The 16,863-nt window shown below is 43.2% G+C and overlaps 1 protein-coding gene across 1 annotated transcript in view; it reads right to left on the bottom strand.

The window, feature by feature from the left end:
* Positions 1-16,863, bottom strand: part of LOC120049640 (tetraspanin-5-like) — a 43,011-nt gene that overhangs the window by 16,999 nt on the left and 9,149 nt on the right. Inside the window, exons 2-3 of the mRNA XM_038995958.1 lie at positions 8,735-8,785; positions 712-858 (exon numbers count right to left, since the gene is read on the bottom strand). Coding sequence (XP_038851886.1) covers positions 712-858; positions 8,735-8,785 — 198 coding nt within the window. The remainder of the gene's footprint in view (positions 1-711; positions 859-8,734; positions 8,786-16,863) is intronic.

Here is a 16,863-nt window from a genome sequence, read left to right as displayed (position 1 = left end):
CATAGTGTCCAGAGCATGGAGGTGCTACCAGGAGACAGGCCAGTACATCAGGAGACGTGGAGGCCGTAGGAGGGCAACAACCCAGCAGCAGGACCGCTACCTCCGCCTTTGTGCAAGGAGGAGCACTGCCAGAGCCCTGCAAAATGACCTCCAGCAGGCCACCTCCGCTTTTCATGGACAAAGACATATACACTCCCCTCTGTATTTATTTCGACAGTGAAGCTAAAACTTTTAGTTTGTGACTCCAAAATGACCCAATACATTATTCACCATTCAGTTCCTATTGGGCACAACATAATCCGAAACACAAGCAAAACAAACTGCAAATGCATCCAACAAGTTTGCAGTCACAAGTTTGATGTAGTCAATGTGTGCTAGGACTATGGAACCAAATACTAAACTTTTGACTACTTTAATACACTATAAGTGGATTTGTCCCAAAACGTATTACACATTCAAATAGAGGGACTAAATACTGTACATAAAGTGCTTTAATTTCTAAACGGTAAAACATACATGTATGAAAATACCCTCAAATAAATGGTTTACATTCTTTACTGTCATCTCATATGAAAGATTTGATCTCAAATCCCAAATGCTGGAGTATAGAGCCAAATTAAATAAATACAGAGGGGAGTGTATATTCATATATTTGTTAATGTCCATGTCTAAGGGGCGAGCCGAGTGGGAGTGAGAGAGTTGTGGACGTACAAACTTGAGCAGGAAGGTGTTTTCCCTCAGCGCTCCGATGCAGCCGGCAAAGCCCAGGATGAACATGACCCCTCCCGTCACCAAGAAGAGCCAGACGGGGTCAAAGCCCCCCAGGTCTGTGATGGACGAGATGTTGGAGAGAACACCCTAGAGACAGAGAGAGAGAGAGAGAGAGAGAGAGAGAGAGAGAGACAGAGAGAGAGAGAGAGAGAGACACATAGAGAGAGAGAGAGAGAGAGAGAGAGAGAGAGAGAGAGAGAGAGAGACACAGAGAGAGAGACACAGAGAGAGAGAGACACAGAGAGAGACACAGAGAGAAAGAGAGAGACACACAGAGAGAGCGAGAGCGAGAGCGAGGAGAGAGAGAGCTTCAATGTGTTAACAGTGAGCACAGTTAGAATTGTATGCTTTGCTACTCTTCCAGACACGAGGGCGGTCCAGGAAAAAGACTGATCATCTATTGTACTTATCAGATTATTTATTTGTGTAATATATACACTATGTGGATACCTGCTCGTCGAACATCTCATTACAAAATCATGGGCATTAATATGGGCATTAATATGGAGTTTTTCCCCTCTTTGCTACTATAACAGCCTGGCTTGCAGTCGGTGTACCAATTCATCCCAAAGGTGTTTGATGGGGTTGAGGTCAGGGCTCTGTGCAGGCCAGTTAAGTTCTTCCACACCGATCTCGACAAACCATTTCTGTACAGACCTCACATTGTGCACAGGGGCATTGTCATGCTGAAACAGGAAACATCCCCAAACTGTTGCCACAAAGTTGGAAGCACAGAATCATCTAGAATGTCATTGTACGCTATAAGATTTCCTATCACTGGAACTAAGGGACCTTGCCCGAACCATGAAAAACTGCCCCACATGATTATTCATTCATCCTCCACCAAACTTTACACTTGGCACTATGCATTCGGGCAGGTTGCCTTCTTCTGGCATCCACCAAACCCAGATTGGTGGATTCACCAACTTCCAGTTGGTGAAGAGTGATTCATCACTCCAAAGAAAGCGTTTCCACTGCTCCAATGCTGGCGAGCTTTACACCACTCCAGCCGACGCTTAGCATTGCGCATGGTGATCTTAGGCTTGGCCATGGAAACCCATTTCATGAAGCTCCCGACGAACAGGTCTAGTGCTGACATTGCCTCCAGAGGCAGTTTGGAACTCGGTGAGTGTTACGATTTTTACACGCTACGGAACTGCAGCACTCGGCGGTCCTGTTCTGTGAGCTTGTGTGGCCTACCACTTCGTGGCTGAGCCGTTGTTGCTCCTAGACATTTCCACTTCACAATAACAGCACTTACAGTTGACTGGGGCAGCTCTAGCATGGCATACATTCAACGAACTGACTTAATCCTATGACGGTGCCACTTTGAAAGTCACTGAGCTCTTCAGTACGGGCCATTCTACTGCCAATGTTTGTCTATGGAGATTGCATGGCTGTGTGCTCGATTTTATACACCTGTCAGCAACGGGTGTGGCTGAAATAGCCAAATCCACCAATTTGAAGGGGTGTCCACATGCTTTTGGCCATGTAGTGTATGAGACCTTACCCAGCTAGCACATTTGGCTCCTTGGAAGTTGCGGGAACTAAGTTTTTGGTTTCCCATTGGTTCCGGGAACGAAACAATACGTTTCCTGAGCATTAAAACAGAACGTTTTTTTTTACGTTCTGAGACCGGAAGTAAAACGTTCGCCTGTTCTGAGAAAAGATATTTTTAGGTTGCGGGGAGGTTCTGAAAACGTTTTACTCTGGTTCATTGCAAGTTTTCCTTGGAGGTTTTATTAACATTCTGAGAACAGAAATGCTAGGTTATTTGAAGGTAATGAAGTAATGTTCTGAGAACATTCTTTAAATGTTGTGAATGTTTTGAACAAAATGTAAAGGTTATTTGGAGGTTTTTTAATAACTTCCTTAAAACTTTCACTGAATGTTTCAATAAGACTTCTAGCTTAAGTTAATTGTTTTGAACTCCAGCACAGATAGGACACATGGACATTCATTAAATTAGGCATTAATCATGCAAAGACATTTATTTTTTATGATGACACGGATTCAATGAGATTCAAACCTCTAATCTTATTTTTTCTATCCATGGAGTAAGTCCCCTTCGACACCAGGATCGAGCTAGCATGCCAGTTTTCTTTTTACTCATACTGTTAATTTTAGTTTATTCAAACAGACCCCATTTCAAAGGAAACAAGCACTCATTAAGATCAGGTGTGGCCAATTAGTGGCCACGGCCAACACACCTGAACATACTTAACAAGATAGCGGATAGAGAGAGTTTTATTGACGCTGAGAACAGAATGTACAGTGCTTTCAGAAAATATTCATACCCCTGGACTTAAGCCACATTTTGTTGTGCTACAGCCTCAATTCAAAATGGATTAAATATATATTTTTCTCACCCACCTACACACAATACCCCGATATGACAAAGTCAAAACATGTTTTTCGAAATGTTAGGAAATGTACTGAAAATGAAATACATCTCATTTACATGAGTATTCACACCCCTGAGTCAATACATGTTAGAATCACCTTTGGCAGCGATTACAGCTGTGAGTCTTTCTGAGTAAGTGTCTAAGAGCTTTGCACACCTAGATTGTACAATATTTGCACATTATTCTTTTAGAAAATTCTTCAAGCTCTGTCAAGTTGATTTGTGAATATTGCTAGACAGCCATTTTCAAGTCTTGCAAAAGATTTTTAAGACAATTTAAGTCAAAACTGTAACTCGGCCACTCAGGAACATTAAAGGTAGCTTTGGTAAGCAATTCAAGTGAATATTTGGCCTTGCGTTTTAGATTATAGTCCTGCTGAAAGGTGAATTTGTCTCCACGTGTCTATTGGAAAGCAGACTGAACCAGGTTTTCCTCTAGGATTTTGCCTGTGCTTAGCTTAATTCCGTTTCTTTTTATCCTAAAAAACTCCCTAGTCCTTGCCAATTTCAAGCAACATGCTTGAAAATGTGATGAGTGGTACTCAGTGATGTGTTGTGTTGGATTTGCCCCAAACATAACACTTTGTATTCAGGACATAAAGTTCATTTCTTTTCCACATTTTTGCAGTTTTACTTTAGTACCTTACAGCCATTCAACTATGTAACTGTTTTAAAGTCACCATTGGCCTCATGGTTAAATCCATGAGCGGTTTCATTCCTATCAGGCAAGTGAGTTAGGAAGGACGCCTGTATCTTTGTAGTGACTGGGTGTATTGGTACACCGTCCAAAGTGTAATTAATAACTTCACCATGCTCAAAGAGATATTCTATGTCTGCTACCAATAGCTGCCCTTAGTTGCGAGGCAATAAAAAACCTCCCAGGTCTTTGTGGTTGAATCTGTATTTGAAATTCACTGCTCGACTGAGGGGCCATACAGATAATTGTATGTGTGGGGTACAGAGATAAGGTAGTCATTGAAAAATCATGTTAAACACTGTTATTGCACACAAAGGAACGTATTATGTCACTTGTTAAGCAGAGTTTTACTCCTGAACTTATTTAGGCTTGCCATAATAAAGAGGTTGACTACTTATTGACTCAAGACATTTCAGCCTTTCATTTTTTTATTAATTTGTACAAATGTCTAAAAACATAGTTCCACTTTTATATTATGGGGTATTGTGTGTAGGCTGGTAAAACAAAATCTTAATTTAACCCCTTTTAAATTCATGCTGTAACACAACAAAATGTGGAAAAAGTCAAGGGGTGTGAATTCTTTCTGAAGGTAGTGTATATGTGGGGAAGGTAGTGTATATGTGGGGGCGGCAGGTAGCCTAGTGGTTAGTGTTGGGCCAGTAACCGAAAGGTTGCTAGATCAAATCCCCGAGCTGACAAGGTAAAAATCTGTTGTTCTGCCCCTGAACAAGGCAGTGTTCCTAGGCCGTCATTGTAAATAGGAATTTGTTCTTAACTGACTTGCCTAGTTAAATAAATATGTTTTTAAATAACATTCTTAGAACGTTATGTTGAACTACTGAATTTCCCGCAGAAGAACGTTGTTTCTTAACGTTCTCTGAAAAATTTGAGAACATTACTTTAAATGGAACCATGAGGAAACCTGTAGGAAACGTTATGCTGAAGTATTGAAATTCCCACAGAAGAACGTTGTTCATTAACATCCTCTGAACTACCAAACATTACATTAAATGTAACCATGTTTGAACTTTTAGGAAACGTTCTGTTAAAGTAATGTAATACCAAGAAAATAACTTTAAAGTTCCTTAAATGTGCTAAGAATGTTCCAAAGCTAAGGAACTACCCTGCGCCATTCCTAGAATGCTGTGGGAAGGTTGTATGGAGAATATCCATATCACAACCACTCTCTCACCAAGCTCTAAGAAATACGGTTCTCAGAACGTTATGTGCTAGCTGGGTATGTTCTGTTCTTACTGTATATTGTTCTTCTTATGGTATAATTTCTTTGTGCAATATACAGTACCAGTCCAAAGTTCCGACATACCTACTCATTCAAGAGTTTTTCTTTATTTTTTATTATTTTCTACATTGTAGAATAACAGTGAACCTATGAAATAACACATATGGAATCATGTAGTAACCAAATTGTTAAACAAATCAAAATATATTTTATATTTGAGATTCTTCAAAGTAGCCACCCTTTGACTTGATGACAGCATTGCACACTCTTGACATTCTCTCAACCAGCTTCAGGAGGAATGCTTTTCCAACAGTCTTGAAGGAGTTCCCACATATGCTGAGCACTTGTCGGCTGCTTTTTCTTCACTCCGAAGTCCAACTCATCCCAAACCATCTCATTTGGGTTGAGGTCAGGTGATTGTGGAGGTCAGGTCATCTGATGCAGCACTCCATCACTCTCCTTCTTGGTCAGATAGCCCTTACACAGCCTGGAGGTGTATTGGGTCATTGTCCTGTTGAAAAACAAATGATAGTCCCACTAAGCGCAAAGCAGATGGGATGGCGTATTACTGCAGAATGCTGTGGTAGCCATGCCGGTTAAGTGTGCCTTGACTTCTAAATAAATCACTGACAGTGTCACCAGAAAAGCACCACCACACCAACACACCTCCTCCTCCATGCTTCATGGTGGGAACCACACATGTAGAGATAATCCGCTCACTTACTGTGCGTCTCACAAAGACACGGCGGTTGGAACCAACAATCTCATATTTGGACTTATCAGACCAAAGGACAGATTTACACCGGTCCAATGTCCATTGCTCGTGTTTCTTGGCCCAAGCAAGTCTCTTCTTCTTATTGGTGTCCTTTAGTAGTGGTTTCTTTGCAGCAATTCAACCATGAAGACCTGATTCACACAGTCTCCTCTGAACAATTGATGTTGAGATGTGTCTTTTACTTGAACTCTGTGAAGCATTTATTTGGGCTGCAATCTGAGGTGCAGTTAACTCAAATGAACGTATCCTCTGAAGCAGAGGTAATTCTGGATCTTCCTTTCCTGTGTCGGTCCTCATGAGAGCCAGTTTCATCATAGCGCTTGATGGTTTTTGAGACTGCACTTGAAGAAACTTTCAAAGTTCTTGACATTTTGACTGACCTTCATGTCTTAAAGTAATGATGGACTGTCGTTACTCTTTGCTTATTTGAGCTGTTCTTGCCATAATATGTAAATGGTCATTACAAAAAATAAAAATAAAAAGTATGAATGTATGTACTTGTAAGTCGCTCTGGATAAGAGCGTCTGCTAAATGACTTAAATGTAAATGTAAATGTCATTTACCAAATAGGGCTGTATACCACCCCTACCATGTCACAACACAACTGACTGGCTCAAACACATTAAGAAGGATAGAAATTCCGCAAATTAACTTTTAACAAGGCACACCTGTTAACTTCTCTGGGATATGTAGGACGGTAGCGTCCCACCTAACCAACAGCCAGGGAAATTGCAGGGCGCCAAATTCAAAACAACAGAAATCTCATAATTAAAATTCCTCAAACATACAAGTATTATACACCATTTTAAAGATAAACTTCTCGTTAATCCAGCCACAGTGTCTGATTTCAAAAAGGATTTACGGCGAAAGCACACCTTGCGATTATGTTAGGTCAGTACATAGCCACAGAAAAACACAGCCATTTTTCCAGCCAAAGAGAGGAGTAACAAAAAGCAGAAATAGAGTTAAAATTAATCACTAACCTTTGATGATCTTCATCAGATGACACTCATAGGACTTCATGTTACACAAAACATGTATGTTTTGTTCGGTAAAGTTCATATTTATATCCAAAAATCTGAGTTTAGGCGGGACGCTACTGTCTCACTTGGCCAAAAGCCAGAGAAAATGCAGCGCGCCAAATTCAAATAAATTACTATAAAAATCAAACTTTCATGAAATTACACATGAAAGATACCAAATTAAAGCTACACTGGTTGTGAATCCAGCCAACATGTCAGAATTCAAATAGTATTTTCGGCGAAAGCAAACGATGCTATTATCTGAGGATAGCACAATTGTAAACAAAGAGAGAGAAGCATATTTCAACCCTGCAGGCACGACACAAAACGCAGAAATAAAAATTTAATTCATGCCTTACCTTTGACGAGCTTCTGTTGTTGGCACTCCAATATGTCCCATAAACATCACAAATGGTCCTTTTGTTCGATTAATTCCGTCGTTATATATCCAAAATGTCCATTTATTTGGCGCGTTTGATCCAGAAAAACACCGGTTCCAACTTGCTCAAAGTGGCTACAAAATATCTCAAGGTTACCTGTAAACTTTGCCAAAACATTTCAAACTACTTTTGTAATACAACTTTAGGTATTTTTTAACGTAAATAATCGATAAAATTGAAGACGGGATGATCTGTGTTCAATACAGGATTAAAACAAACTGTAGCATGCTTTCTGGTTACGCGCCTCTAACAAACAGTACACTTCACTCGACCGTCGTTCTGAACAGGGCTACTTCTTCATTACACAAAGGAAAAACCCTCAACCAATTTCTAAAGACTGTTGACATCCAGTAGAAGCGGTAGGAATTGCAAGAAGGTCCCTTAGAATTCTGTATTCCCAATGAAAACTCATTGAAAAGAGAGTGACCTCAAAAAAATTAAAATCTGAATGGTTTGTCCTCAGGGTTTCGCCTGCTAAATAAGTTCTGTTATACTCACAGACATGATTCAAACAGTTTTAGAAACTTCCGAGTGTTTTCTATCCAAATCTACTAATGATATGCATATCTTATCTTCTGGGGATGAGTAGCTGGCAGTTGAATTTGGGTATGCTTTTCATCCAAACGTGAAAATGCTGCCCCCTATCCTAGAGAAGTTAATTTAAATGCATTCCAGGTGACTACCTCATGAAGCTGGTTGAGAGTGTCATCAAGGCAGAGGGTGGCTACTTAGAAGAATCTCAAATATAAAATATATTTTGATTTGTTTAACACTTTTTTGGTTACTACATGATTCCATATGTGTTATTTCATAGTGTTGATGTCTTCACTATTATTCTACAATTTAGAAAATAGTAAAAATAAAGAAAAACCCTGGAATGAGAAGGTGTGTCCAAACTTTTGACTGGTACAGTACATGTATATCTTAATCTCTTCATTCAAAGACTCAATCATGGACACTCTTACTGCCATTTGTGGCTGCTTTGCGTGATGTATTGTTGCCTCTACCTTTCTTGCCCTTTGTGCTGTTGTCTGTACCCAATAATGTTTGTACCCTGTTTTGTGCTGCTACCATGTTGTGCTGCTGCATGTTGTTGTCATGTTGGTGTTTCTACCATGCTGTGTTGTTGTCTTAGGTCTCTCTTTATGTAGTGTCCTATTGTCTCTCGTCGTGATGTGTGTTTTGTCCTATATATTTATTTATTTTTAATCCCAGCCCCCGCCCTCGCAGGAGACCTTTTGCCTTTTGGTAGGCCGTCATTGTAAATAAGAATTTGTCCTTAACTGACTTGCCTAGTTAAATAAAGGTTAAATAAAATAAATAAAAGTATATTAGACATCATTGTATGTTCTTATAGGGTTCTTATGTTACCCAGTCTCACTCACCTTCTCATTCCAGGCCCATAGTCCAATCCCCAGGAAGGCCACACCGAGCAACTGAAAGAGGACAGACAATAAGTAACATTAATAATCACATAACAAACCTCAGGGAGATACCCAAAGGGTGAAACCTCCCCCTCAAGTTCACTTTTGTTGAAATTCCCGGAGGATGAATTATCTTTCAATTTCACCTTCGATGCTTACAAAGGTTACAGAAACACACAACTCCCATTACTTCACTTTCGAGTACTAAATTTCATGTTTGGACATCTTCAATTGGGTAATCTAAACAGGAGTCAAGCAACAATAAGCAGGAATGTACAATCCTCCTGAGGAGTTTCTTCACCCTTAATAAGTAGCCTACAATGTCTGCAAAGTAAAGAAATCATTGGTTTAATCATTTCTTGGCCGATTTTTCAATTTAACATTTTAGTCATTTAGCAGACGCTCTTATCCAGAGCAACTTACAATTAGTGCATTCATCTTAAGATAGCTTGATGAGACAACGACACATCACAAGTACATCAAGAACATTTTCCCTGAAGAAAGTATTTATCATCAAAGTCAGTGGTAGTAGGAAAAGTGCCTTTTTTTGAAGAGGGGGAGGGCGGGGGGGGCGTGAGAGTTATTTAAGATAGTCTTCAGAGAGGTAGGATTTCAGATGTTTTCGGAAGATGGGCAGTTCCCCTTGACGCCACACTGTCCTGACTTTAGGGGGAAGCTTGTTCCTCCATTGGAGTCCCAAGACAGAGAAACGCTTTGACTGGGCTGAGCGGGAGCTGGGGTGGGACGGCCAAGAGGCCAGTAGTGGTGGAATGGAATGCTTGAGGATTCCTGAGAGGAAGAGCAGCTCCGTTTTGTTGAGGTTGGCCATGAAGTGGTGGGCCGATATTCAAGCTGAGATGTCTGCCATGCATGCAATGCATGCAGAGATGCGTGTCACCAACTGGGTGTTAGAAGGGTAGTTGAGTGTCATCCGCATAGCAATTATTGGAGAGACCATGTGAGGATATGACAGGGACAAGTGACTTGGTGCAAAGAGAATTGAAATTTTGAAGCCCTTTAAATTCCAGGTTTGTCTCGGTTTGACAGAACTAAAGGTAGGCTTGGTGGTAACATTTAAAACCACTGTCTCAGGGTAAGTTGAGGGGGGGGAGTTCGAAGTGTCTGCCTGCCTGTCTATCTGCATGTCTGTCTATCTGTCTATCTATTTGCCTGCCTATCTGCCTGCCTATCTGTCTGCCTATCTGTCTGCCTGTTTATCTGCCTGTCTGTCTAACTGCCTGTCTGACCGTCTGTCTATTCTGTTTTTCTGCCTGTTCATCCTTCTGCCTGTCTGTCTGAGAGGATGCTGTGGGGGCCGGGCATTTGGAAGCTGACAATGCCGGGGCCAATTCAAACAACAACAACAACAAGTGAACGGGACAGGCCCAAGCTCCACCCTTCTAGCTTGTCTTGATCAGGCCATGTCAGCCAGCTATGTTTAACTCTGCTTGTCCTATAATGTCACTGAATGATACGAACAAACTGCTGCATCTACAAGCCAGCAACAGAGGACACTGGCAGAGTGGCTATTGCACCAAGAGCCACTTCATGTGGTTGTAATACAGAGCTGTTGGTTAAGGGCTGGTCTGAGATCAGAGGCTAGAGGGGAGTGCAAAGATGGTGACACAACCAAAAGAGATGTGTGGCTACATGAGCTGAGCTGTAAAGAGGAGCAGCACACCTCTAACTTTCAATCAGCCTTCGTTCGATGATCAACGATGCAAGTTCATTGACACTCTGGAGAAGAATAACTGCAAGGTCATTACATGTAAAAGGAAGGCCCAATATTGATGGCCATAGTGATGATCCTATTTACTGTCCGTCAGTGGCAGGGGCCCACTAGGCAAACACTTTCCACGTCATTTCAACAACAAAAAGTCTATGTGATGACATTGAATCAACGTGGAAAACAAATTATATATTTTGAAAGTCATCAACGTAAGGGAATTGTCTTTTTTTCACACAACTTTTAACCTAAATCCGATGACATTGTGAATTTTTTTGTTGAATTCACATTTAGTTGACAACTCAACCAAATGTAAATCAAAACTAGAAGTTGAACTGACATCTGTGACCAGTGAGGCAGAATGAGCAGTCCTGTTTGTCCTGATGGTCGGAACACCCCAAGGGCTTGGATCAATATGCTGTACCAACACGAGAAACAGCTAAGCCTCATCAGCTGGGGGTTTCACACTGTCAATAAACACATACACGGCACACACACCCACGCACACATTCAGACATGCAAACTGTAACACTCGTCTAATGCCTCCTCCTCAGACGAGGAGGAGGAGTAAGGCTCGGACCAAAATGCAGCGTAGGTTGAATCCATAATGATTTATTATACAAGACGAAACACTATGAACACTAGAACAAACTACAAAACAATAAACGAAGTAGACAGACCTGAACTTACGAACTTACAATAATAACACGAAGAACGCACGAACAGGAACAGACTACAAACAAGAACGAAAACGAAACAGTCCCGTGTGGTGCGACATACACAGACACGGAAGACAATCACCCACAAACGAACAGTGTGAACAGCCTACCTTTATATGGTTCTCAATCAGAGGAAACGTCAAACACCTGTCCCTGATTGAGAACCATACAAGGCTAATACCAATGAACCTAAACATAGAAACACATAACATAGAATGCCCACCCCAACTCACGCCCTGACCAACTAAACACATACAAAAACAACAGAAAACAGGTCAGGAACATGACAGAACCCCCCCCCCTCAAGGTGCGAACTCCGGGCGCACCCCTAAAACTCAAGGGGAGGGTCTGGGTGGGCATCTGTCCGCGGTGGCGGCTCCGGCGCAGGACGAGGACACCACTCCACCATTGTCTTTGTCCCCCTCCTTAGCGTCCCTTGAGTGGCGACCCTCGCCCCCGACCATGGTCCATGAACCTTCACCAAGGCCCCTCCTAAATATAGACAACTCAGGACAGATAGGTAGCTCAGGACAGAGAGGTAGCTCAGGACAGAGAGGTAGCTCAGGACAGAGAGGTAGCTCAGGACAGAGGGGCAACTCCGGACTAATGGCAGCTCCGGACTGAGTGGCAGCTCCGGACTGAGTGGCAGCTCCGGACTGTAGGGCAGCTCCGGACTGTAGGGCAGCTCATGACTGTAGGGCAGCTCATGACTGTAGGGCAGCTCATGACTGTAGGGCAGCTCATGACTGAAGGGCAGCTCATGACTGGAAGGGCAGCTCATGACTGAAGGGCAGCTCATGACTGAAGGGCAGCTCATGACTGAAGGGCAGCTCATGACTGGAGGGCAGCTCATGACTGGAGGGCAGCTCATGACTGTAGGGCAGCTCATGACTGTAGGGCAGCTCATGACTGTAGGGCAGCTCATGACTGTAGGGCAGCTCATGACTGAAGGGCAGCTCATGACTGGAGGGCAGCTCATGACTGTAGGGCAGCTCATGACTGAAGGGCAGCTCATGACTGAAGGTCAGCTCATGACTGGCAGATGGCTCTGGCGGATCCTGGCTGACTGACGGCTCTGGCAGATCCTGGCTGGCTGGCGGCTCTGGCAGATCCTGGCTGGCTGGCGGCTCTGGCGGATCCTGGCTGGCTGGCGGCTCTGGCGGATCCTGGCTGGCTGGCGGCTCTGGCGGATCCTGGCTGGCTGGCGGCTCTGGCTGCTCATGGCTGGCTGGCGGCTCTGGCTGCTCCTGTCTGGCGGAAGGCTCTGGCTGCTCCTGTCTGGCGGAAGGCTCTGGCTGCTCCTGTCTGGCGGAAGGCTCTGGCGGCTCCTGTCTGGCGGACGGCTCTAGCGGCTCCTGTCTGGCGGATGGCTCTGAAGGCTCATGACAGACGGGCGGCTTTGAAGGCTCAGTACAGATGGGCAGTTCATGCGGCGCTTGGCAGACGGACAGTTCAGACGGCGTTGGGCAGACGGGCAGTTCAGGCACTGTTGGGCAGACGGGCAGTTCAGGCGCCATTGGGCAGACGGGCAGTTCAGGCGCCGTTGGGCAGACGGGCAGTTCAGGCGCCGCTGGGCAGACGGCAGACTCTGGCCGGCTGAGGCGCACTGTAGGCCTGGTGCGTGGTGCAGACTACAAACAAGAACGAAAACGAAACAGTCCCGTGTGGTGCGACATACACAGACACGGAAGACAATCACCCACAAACGAACAGTGTGAACAGCCTACCTTTATATGGTTCTCAATCAGAGGAAACGTCAAACACCTGTCCCTGATTGAGAACCATACAAGGCTAATACCAATGAACCTAAACATAGAAACACATAACATAGAATGCCCACCCCAACTCACGCCCTGACCAACTAAACACATACAAAAACAACAGAAAACAGGTCAGGAACATGACACAAACATTCATGCAAATCACAAATGGAGTGATACACAGAAATGTGGTAGCTTGGTAGCTAAAGGCATCCGTTGTCGTGACGTCAGAGAGGACTTCGACCTGTCACTCATCTCAGCTTGGCTCACGGTCACATATAACCCTGCATGACATGCTCACACCAAACATGCCACTGTAATAACTGACACTCACAATGTCACTGTAACAGAGTGGGAGCAGAATAAGCCATCACACCACCACAATCAGTATTATCATTACTGTGTAATTACAGTCCTAGTTTTGATTTCATGACAGAGACAATGGAGTTAAAAGTAAGCTGTATTTTCATATATTTACAATTGAGTCATTTAGCAGATGCTCTTATCCAGAGTGACTTACAGGAGCAATTAGGGTTAAGTGCCTTGGTCAAGGGCACATCGGCAGATGTTTCACTTAGTCGGCTTACGGATTCAAACCAGTGACCTTTCGGTTACTAGCCCAACGCTCTTAACCATTAGGCTACCTGCCACCCTATACATGATGACTCACTTTGGGAAGAGAATAATGGTGTTAAATCTCAGGTTGTTCAGTGCTGTATCAGAGCCACCTTATCAACACACACTGTGAATCACGTAGTCTAGATATGGTTAGTTTACTGTGTGTTTTGAAGAACCATGCGCGGCTCTAGGGAAAAGAGAAAGTGGGTCTGGTCCTCTGGGTACCATTTTGAAGGTAACCTGGTTGAGGGAAGAGAGAGCCATGATAATTGAAGACACCCTAAATAAAGTAAACCATCTAACATGTTAGGATAAGGTATATTTTATATCTGCATCATTGAAAGATGGATTAAAGGTTACTTTACACATAAATACTAGCTATTTGTTTATAAAACGTGTGTGAATTATAACCCTCTCTATAATGAATTCTCCCTTCAGCCATTGAAAACAAGACGAGTGCAACGTTAGCGCAGGAAAATGCATACTGTCACTTTAATTCCCTGAGATGGCATTGAATATTAAAATGGGTGGCAAGACCTGATAGCTTTTCCGAAAACCTATACACATTCAAATGTAGGTAACTTGACCTGACGATGTCCCGGACATTTTCTGGAGGGTCTTTTACACAGCTCACTGCTCACATAAATATTGCAGTGGAGCCAAATGTCAGCTTGCAAGCTCATGCTGTTTCTATGGCGACGCCTCTAGTGTCTAGATTGGTGGAGGGGGTGCCGGTGAAGTTAACTGGGCTGCTGGGGGGCACAGAGCTGAGCACTAAGCATTGAGCTATGGGAGAGACATTGGGAAAAGAAGTCCGCCAATACGCATGTGTGTCAAATCAATATATAGAGAGAGGGCACCGTATAGGCACCGTATAAGGCACCGTATAAGGCACCCTATTCCCTATATAGTGCACTACTTTTCACCATGCGCCCATAGACCTCTGGTAAAAAGTAGTGCACTATGTGTAGGGAATAGGGTGCCTTTTGGGGGATAGACATACATTATGCTACACAGATTCACACTCCTTGGTTGGACTGAGAGTATTGCTTCAGAGATGATTGACAACGAGACAAATCCATATACTAAAACCGTCAGACACTATATCAGAACTGATTAAAATGAGAATATCTCCAAGGGCCAGAGGATAAATGTCCATTCAGCATTATTTCAACACTCTCGGGGGTCTCTGTCTAAACTCACATGGATAGATTTAAGCGACGAGGAGGATTATCATACTGTATAAAGCTATAGCCATATTTCCCCCACACTCCTCTGTGTCCATACAGATTTAACTAGATCCACTGAGGTGACAGTGACAAATTACACCCTAACCCTTTGGTTTCCATGGTTCTTGTTTTGTAAAGACTCCAATTGTGTAACATGTTACCCCGAACTTCACCAGACACTGCGAGGTCCTCCAGACTTTGGTCCCAGACGGACCACTCTCCTGGCTGCGGTTCTATTACTATAGCTGTGTCCAAAGCCTTCATTTATCCACTGACCTTCAGTTCATTACAACTCCATGAGAACTTTCTGTAATGTTGATAGAATGTAGTGTAGATACAACTTTTATATAATGCAAATATTGACTTCCAATGCCAGAAAGAACAAAATGATTTGGGTTATAAATGATCATGTTAAAAAGTGGTTGAGTGCATTCAGTGAGTTACAACCTTTACATTTTACTCATTTAGCAAACGCTCTTATCCTGAGCGACTTACAGGAGCTTTCCTCAAGGGCACAGACAGATGTTTCACCTAGTCGACTCAGGGACTCGAACCAGCGACTTATTGGTTACTGGCCCAACGCTCTTAAAATCACTAAGCTACCTGCCGTCAAAAGTCGTGCTCACCTATGAGGTCGCACAATATTTGGAAATACTGAATGTATGAATTACATTGGGCATCATGTGAATGTGTGGCCACACAAGGAGAACGTTTTTGAGAAGGTGTTGGATCAGATAGCATATGCCATGACAGAACGTTTTAGGCTGACACTGCACTCATAATCCCATTGAAAAGCAATCAATTATTGACACAACCTCTCTTCAGCTCACTAGCTCCATTAGTTAAATCTGATGTCATACGCACCTACACTACCGTTCAAAAGTTTGGGGTCACTTAGAAATGTTCTTGTTTTTGAAAGAAAAGCACATCATTTTGTCTATCAAAATCACATCAAATTGATCAGAAATACAGTGTAGACATTGTTAATGTTGTCAATAGTACCCGCAAAACACCAATCTCAACGTCAACAGTGAAGAGGCGACTCCAGGATACAATAGTCATTTACAACATTAACAATGTCTACACTGTATTTCTGATCAATTTGATGTTATTTTAAATGGACAAAAAAAATGCTTTTCTTTCAAAAACAAGGACATTTCTAAGTGACCCTAAACTTTTGAACGGTAGTGTATGTATTACACAATGCACGGTAGCCTGGGGCGGCAGGTAGCCTAGTGGTTAGAGTGTTGGGCCAGTAACTGAAAGGTTGCTGGATCGAATCCCTGAGCTGACAAGGTAAAAATGTCTCATTCTGCCCCTGAGCAAGGCAGTTAACCCACTGTTCCCAGGGCACTGAAGACAAGGATGTCAATTACGGCAGACCCCCGCACCACTCTGATTCAGAGGGGTTTGGTTAAATGCGGAAGCCGCATTCAGTTCTCTTCCAAAGACATTTAAGTTGTAGTCCTGTAGTTTATCGAAGCCTTCTCTCACACACACAGGCTATATGGTTACATCTTGAAGGCAACAGGAGAGGGGATCTCCCACTCTATGGTTCTGGCCTTTGCATCTCAGCAGCAGATATGCATTAGCCATAAAGAGCTCAACTCTTCACCAGCAACCGTATTAATCTCAACATCAGCTTTACGAAAAATATCAAAAGCACATATTTTATAGGCCTAAGCATGCCGGCGACATGGCTACATTGCACTAACATGAAAGGTTAAACAGGCACTTGCTGCCCCATTACTGAAGACCTCACTAATGGCAAAACTATCAGTACAACACTGGCTCTCACGGTCATGGACATGGCAAACGGCACTGAAAGCAGACAATGGCGAATGGGAAAGACTTTAGGAGGGTGGCAAGAGGGAGGGGTGGAGGGGTTGAGGGAAACAAAGGCGATGGAGGGCGTTGAATGGGATTACATTAGCATTGAATTGACCAGGAAACCGGCCTGTCGGTATCAATTCGGCCAAACTCCTGTGAGCCAGAATGAGACCTGAGAGAGTCACATGACCTCAACGTGACATCATCT

Source organism: Salvelinus namaycush, chromosome 6 (assembly GCF_016432855.1).
Source record: "Salvelinus namaycush isolate Seneca chromosome 6, SaNama_1.0, whole genome shotgun sequence".
Taxonomy (NCBI): Eukaryota; Metazoa; Chordata; class Actinopteri; order Salmoniformes; family Salmonidae; genus Salvelinus; species Salvelinus namaycush.
The sequence above is the reverse complement of the archived record's forward strand: the minus strand, read 5'-3'. Positions and strand labels throughout refer to the sequence as shown.